Genomic DNA, 6,893 nt, shown 5'->3' on the forward strand with positions numbered 1-6,893 from the left:
TCCCCTCCCCAAACAGGCATTCCGTAAAGCTACCCAGAAAAGTTACCCAAAAATTATCTTGTCCTATACATCACATTCCTAAACATGTTCTCATATGATCGATACCCCTAGGATAAAAACCTACGCATAGAACACCAGCCAAAAACAACCTACAGTGTGCGACTATGAAAGAAGTTTACCTAACAGAGAAACGGAAATATCAAAACGTGCAACAGGCAGAGGACTCACAGTGTTTTTGCCGTGTGAAAGTCGCAAGAAGCGTAGGAGTCGGAGTCCTGGTGGAGCCTTTAGAACTGGAGGCACGGAGGAACTCTTGTGGCAAGAGCGTAGGGATCTCTGGGACGATAACCGGAAGAAGAAAGACTTCTAAGGCTAAAGAGGAGAGAAGATGAGGAAAAAAATTTCAAATAAAGGGTGGCTCATGCGAAAGGTGGCCAACCTTATATATACGTAAGAGGCAAAGGAACGAGGATCGTTCGATCGCATTAATGCGAGATACGAGGGTCATAACTCGATAGGCGAAACGACGGCCGAAGATAGGCTAGGCCATTTAATGCAATTCTCGGAAGTCGGACCGTCGCCAACCGCGGTGCTCCACATGTCTGATACCTGCGCAGTGGACAGGACATGAAGAGTCGAAAAAGAAACCTAAAAGCCCTCGTTGTGGTCACAGATGACATCATGTGTCACGAGCAGGGCTTGGTGGGCAAATGTACGCCCTAAATATCCGCGAGTTATTAGTAAGCTAGAAAATGGCATAATTCAATTTGCCACATGTAAATCGTCCACCCGGAGCTGTTGTTACGAGTCTCCACCTCTCCAGCCCAAGCTGATCAGAGAGTTAGCAGTCTACTCGAAGGCAGCGGGTCAGCAGTATGGATATCACGAGCTGGCGCTACATCAAGCTCGAGGTGCGGTATAGATCTGACACCCGAATCCTTGTAAAGGCTACCACACAATGTAAACATGCACATATCAGACATCACGTGTCTATTCCATTCCTGAATTCTCAGACACGTAGTATAAACGTGCGTGTTCAGACACCCCACGACTGGTTTGGGCCATGCGGCCCATTATCCCCCCTTACCTATTGATTAGACCACACCTCACTGTCAAGTTTTAGGAATTAATCATTAGTGTTACAGAGATGACATGATGGGTAAGAAGGTCACGGGATGACCCCATTTACCAACGCCCAGGTATCCTCTCCCTATAAATACCAAGACCCTGGGCATTGCAAGGGGTTGGCATATTTTTGTAAAGAAACACCCTGTAAGGAATAGTCAAGAGAGATCAATAATATTGACTGGTGGACTAGAGGGATTTTAATCTTCGAACCTCCTAAAAGGAAAGGAGTGATAACCTTCCCACGATGCTAATTTCGCCAATTTAGAGTTACGTTATTTTCATATTACGGTTCACTATTTAGCACTAATCCATCATGTTTATTCGTATAATTATCTGTTGGCGAAAAACTGCGTCAACAAGCTCCTTATTGGCCCATTTAACAATATTTTTTAAAATTAAATTTACAATAGAAAAAAATTATTGAAAAATAATTTAATCAGTAAAAAAAATTAAATTTTCAGACAAGTTATGAACTTCGGCGACTTTGCTTCTAACCAAGGAACCTCGACCCATTGCACTCTTCACCGAAACCTCTTCCACCAATGCTTCCAGACCCTCCTACATTTCCAAATATATATATATATATATATATAGAAATAATGATTAAATAAAATTAGATCAAATAATTTTTTTTAAAAATATAAAAAAAACAGTGTTTAATTTGATTAACGTTCAAAAAGTGTTTTTTCTTTTTTTCTCAGGAGCTCCCACCGAAGGCGACGACACATTATTAGGAGCTGCGACTGCCACGCTGCCACTCGTATTATTATTATTATTGTTGTTGTTGTTGTTTTAAATAAGCACGGGAAGAATCAACCGTCGAGATCCCATCTCCAACCATTTGCGATGAGGGACACCTACGGCTCAGACTACTCGGCGACATCAACGAGAAGTGCATTCTCATCACCAAAGACGAAGAAGAAGATCGTCAACGAGAACTGCATTCTCATAACTTGTCTGAAAATTTAAATTTTTTTTACTGATTAAATTATTTTTTAATAATTTTTTTCTTTTTTAAATTTAATTTTATAAAATATTTTTAAATGGGCCAATAATAAGCTGACACATGGGTCCTAGGTCAGCTTTAACGAACTTAATGAACTGGATATCTACGGATACCAACGGAAGTGGACATTGGGTACTTTTCCCACATAAAAAAAGATTGAGTATTAATTTACTAGTTTTTCAAAACATAGGGTACTTTTGCCGCTATTCTCCTTTTTATAAATAATGAGATTATTAATTTATATATCAAGTCGGAACTATATGTTTTTCTAAAAAAATATTACTTTATCATGTTTGTCCCAAACCAGACAAAAGTATAATTTAAATGAAGTTATTAATTAATTGAGGTTATACTGTAGAAGATACAACACAAATAATATCTGAAACTAGGAAGAAACTAAAACAAAAGATTTCTCCGAGCTATCTACGGATTAACACTAATCTCTACTCTCTAACAAGTATGGTGGTGTTCTTTCTACATCACATTTGAGCTATACAAAAAATTTGGCTAATGTCACCAAGATTTTAAAACATGTAGATTTGAATTTTTCAATTAAAAATATGGATTATTCTTCATAAAAATCTGCTACACTGCGGCGTTTGTTGCGATCTTGGGTGTAATTGGCATCCCTCTTCATGAACTGAAATCCCATTACGTACCTATACTCTCCAGTACCGAGGCATCGAGGACAGTAGCCGAGACCACTTCCGCCACAAGTCCCACACCTGCAAGAGTGGTTAAAGAAAGTTGGTTTGGAGTAAAACCATCTGGTGAAATTCCAAGCATGCTTCCAAAACAAAACCGTTTCAAAAGAGTTCAACACATCACCATTTTGGCCATTCCCCCTCAGGAAGCATCTCAACGTCTGTATAGTTTGTCCTCCCTGTCATATAACAACATTCTTGTGTGAGATGAAAAGAATTGAAAGAGGAACTGCCTATGGATGATCCTCTCAGCTTAGATGTCTGGGAAACACGCAACAAACTTCAGCAAAACAGAATCTTAAAGCTTTAAGAAGATAACCGCACAGTACAACACGACTGAACTTAACTATAACAAGTTTTAGATACTGAAACATCAGAAATTTCTGCTTTAGACACTAGTATATAGTGATATTAGATGACTTGGTACTAGATTAAATAAATAGAACACTGAGATGATGGGAATATTTGTGGCAAAACTTGAAAAAAATGAAACCAAGACAATGATTTAGCTGAAAGTAAATCAGAAATTTTTAAAAGCTCAAAATTTACTGAGGTAATAATAGGTAACCATCATAGGAAAGAGCTTAATCATCAAGACGCAAAGTGCAAAAGCTTAAATTTTGAGAATGACAGGCAGCATTAAATGAGACCTCTTCCCCGACAAGTGTGGCACTCAGTCCTTCCACTCCCCATGCAGACCACACAAGGTGGATCTGGCTTTTTCTTTTCTTCTCTATGAACATTTGACTGCCAAAAAAAAGAAGTAAAGAAGTTAGTAACATGAATTTATAGTATGAATGAAATCATCTGCAACGTTTTAACCCTTTAAAGAAAGGACCAAATTCAATGTTGATGGAGATTATGACAGATTCTGAAAAACCAAAAAAAAAACTAATAATTTGAGATATACCAAATTCCCAGATTCCTAGTTTTAGAAGATTGGCATATAGATGCAATCATAAGAGAACAGAAATATTACGGAAATCACTTGCACACATACCAAGAGGACTCCCTTATAATAGAATATAAAATGTTGGTGCTAAAATTTTGTAACAAGATAGTGGTAAAGTCAATTGACCTTAATAATAATATTGAGGAGGGATGATAGCTCTTGATTATGAAGTTAATGAAAAACAAGGGACTAACAATAAGGAAGACTGGTATGGTTTTCAATAAGATGTGTTGGTCGCTTCAAGGCATAAGAAAAATAAACAAAGGATGAAGGTTCGAGTAAGGTTAGAAAAAACTAAATTATATTGCTTATAATTACTTTATTCATTTTCAGAGAAACCAACAAACAGAAACTGAAAATAAAAGATAACAGTGAACAGTGAACACATAACATAACCTCATAGAGAACACATGAAGAGGGTCACTTGCCTCAGTACGGACGACCCAAGAAGGCTTAGCCAATGAAAGACGAGGTGTAGGGTTTGTGTGCCATGGATGACGTTGCGGGGCTTCATTCAAAATTGTGGCTTCTAATCGAACTGTTGTAGATAAGCTCAGCATTCTTACTACCATAATCATTGTATGTGCTCCTACCAGCGCAGTGAATGTGTGAAACCACAAACGGGCACTGCTAAAGACCCAAAAATGAGGTTACAGAGTTAGATGAAAGCGTGATATAAATTTTTTCATTTAACCATATAATCCTACAATATTTGAGGATATAATAGCTATGTACAGAAAGACAATGCTAATAAAATACCTCACAGCTGAAAAATCAATATTTTGAATTGGGATCTAAACTTTGAAGGTAAACAAAGGCATCACCAAAAGATATTGTGGATTAAAAAAATTATATGAAGCATATAAAAACTTATACAAAGTTGCAATGAATACTTGCTACTTTGATTTTGATGTCATTGATAGAAGTAAACCTATGTGGTGAGCAGTTTCAGTGCTCAAATTTTGGTAAACTAGATTGGAACTCAATTTTCTTACTTTCTTGTCTATATTAAATTTGAAAGGGAAAACATGAAGCACCAAAAAGAATCAGATAATTAAGAATGACATAAATATAAATTGAAGAATATTTACAAAGTAGGCGTACTTCAGGATAATGATATTGAGCATTCTAGTGATGTGAATTCCTCTAAAATAGAATGTAACATAAATTACTTAGAATTAAGATGCATTGTATATTCAAGCTTAAAATGGACTATCCAAAAGTCTCCTTAAACAAACAAAGAATAAAAACCGTTAACCTTCCAGGTAGAGCCTAACTATGAAGATAATTTCTGAGGCATTTCATCAAACATCTAGCGAGCGAATTATTTTCGAAGTAGCAAAAATAATCAACAAAAGATATTCACCAAGTAGCTAAACAAAATACCCAGATGGGTTCACTCAGTTCATCTAATTGGCCTCACATCCGCGGCCGTGAATCACGACTGCATGTGAGCTTGCTAGCACTAACTTCGATTGATTGACCCCATAACAACTATATGATGTTTTAAACATAGCAACAATACACGCGTAAATACATACTTGAATAGTTACTGTTTTTTTTCTTCTTTTCCTATAAAAAAGGTTCAATTCCAACGGAACGTCGCCGGCAGCGGCTAGTCTCGACGGCTGGCGGCGGTGGCTCAAGTTAGCCGCTGTCTTTGTTTTTTTTAGTAGGAAGTTCTTTAACACCAAAAGAATTTTATTAGTTTTATAAAATTATTGAGAATAATATAAACTAAAATATTGAAGAGATTGAGAAAGAGATACATAAAGAGTAATACTAAGAATTAATGAAATTTTTGTGTTATTTGATTGGGGAAGGATCCTATTTATACTGAAAATCAAGTACTTACGTACAATCAAGAATTAATGTTGATGTTTTACTTTGGGTAATATAGTAATTCTTTATTATAGACATCTATATATATAATACTTATGATTATTTTCCTTGGATGTCCATGAAAATTGCATCATTAAGAATCTTGTCTAAACCTAAAAACCCCAGTGGGACAAAAACTTTGCCAAAGGGAAAAATAGTGCAGTGAGTATTTACTCCTCCTTATTTTGGCTCTCTTGAAGATCCTTTAATCGATGCATTCTGATCTTATGTAGCATCTTCTCGAATGTTGATGTTGGTAATGACTTTGTAAATAAGTATGCAAGATTGTGACTTGATCAAATTTGATGAACATCAATATCGCCACTCTTTTGAAGATCATGTGTGAAAAAGAACTTCGGTGAAATGTGTTTGGTTCTATCTCCTTTAATGTACCCTCATTTTTGGTTAAGCAATAAATATAGCATTATCTTCGTAGAGAATTGTTGACACTTCTTTATTGGGTGTTAATCCACAGGTTCCCCAGATATGTTGTATCATTGATCTCAACTATAAACATTCTCGACTTGCCTCATGAATTGCAAGTATTTCAACATGATTTGAAGAAGTATCTGCTAGAGTTTGCTTTGTTGAACGCCAAGATAGAGCAGTGTCACCGCATGTTAACAAATAGTCTGTTTGAGATTTGGCTTTATGTGGATCAGATAAATTTTCAGCTTATGCATAACCAATTAGTTGTGACCCACATTTATTTGAATAGAATAACACTTTATGAATAGTACCTTGAAGATAGCGCAGTATGTGCTTAATCCCTCTCCAATGTGTATACGTTGGAGCAGAACTATATCTTGCTAACAAATTTATAGAAAATGCTATATCAGGTCTTGTGCAATTAGCAAGATACATTAAGGCTCGTATTGCACTAAGATAGGGCACTTCAGGACCAAGGAGCTCTTCTCTAAGTCGGAAATCATTTGTTTTCACATCATGTGATCTAACCACCATTGAGCTACTTAATGGGTGTGATTTGTCCATAAAAAATTGTTTCAAAACTTTTTCAACATATGTTGATTGAAGAATAAAAATTCCACCCTTTAAATGCTTTATTTGTAAACCAAGACAGAGTTTTGTTTTTCCAAGATCTTTCATCTTAAACTCATTCTTTAGATATACTACAACTTTTGAAATTTTTTCAAGAGTTCCAATAATATTTAAGTCGTCAACATACACAGCTATGATAACAAACTCAGAACCTGATCTTTTT

At 36.0% G+C, this 6,893-nt stretch overlaps 1 protein-coding gene across 2 annotated transcripts; it reads right to left on the reverse strand.

The window, feature by feature from the left end:
• Nucleotides 1–2,448: 2,448 nt before the first annotated feature.
• On the reverse strand, nucleotides 2,449–5,559 carry LOC133801285 (uncharacterized). Of its 2 annotated transcripts, none has more exons than XM_062239457.1 (5): nucleotides 5,332–5,559; nucleotides 4,219–4,420; nucleotides 3,489–3,585; nucleotides 2,963–3,017; nucleotides 2,449–2,859 (listed from the first exon to the last, which is right to left on the reverse strand). In XM_062239457.1, exons 2-5 carry the CDS (start codon nucleotides 4,366–4,368, stop codon nucleotides 2,700–2,702), a joined length of 462 nt encoding a protein of 153 aa, XP_062095441.1. In that variant the 5' UTR covers nucleotides 4,369–4,420; nucleotides 5,332–5,559; the 3' UTR covers nucleotides 2,449–2,699. The 2 variants fall into 2 exon arrangements, with proteins under 2 accessions (XP_062095441.1, XP_062095440.1); XM_062239456.1 differs by having other exon boundaries at nucleotides 4,219–4,417; nucleotides 5,332–5,558.
• Nucleotides 5,560–6,893: the final 1,334 nt, after the last annotated feature.

This window comes from Humulus lupulus, chromosome 9, assembly GCF_963169125.1.
Source record: "Humulus lupulus chromosome 9, drHumLupu1.1, whole genome shotgun sequence".
Lineage (NCBI taxonomy): Eukaryota > Viridiplantae > Streptophyta > Magnoliopsida > Rosales > Cannabaceae > Humulus > Humulus lupulus.

Coding starts and splice junctions, on each gene's coding strand:
- LOC133801285 (XM_062239457.1), bottom strand. CDS start 4,368: ATGATTATGGTAGTAAGAATGCTGAGCTTATCTACAACAGTTCGATTA. Junction 3,586..4,218: donor CTTGGGTCGTCCGTACTGAG/GCAAGTGACCCT, acceptor TTTTTTTGGCAG/TCAAATGTTCATAGAGAAGA. Junction 3,018..3,488: donor CCACACTTGTCGGGGAAGAG/GTCTCATTTAAT, acceptor GTTATATGACAG/GGAGGACAAACTATACAGAC.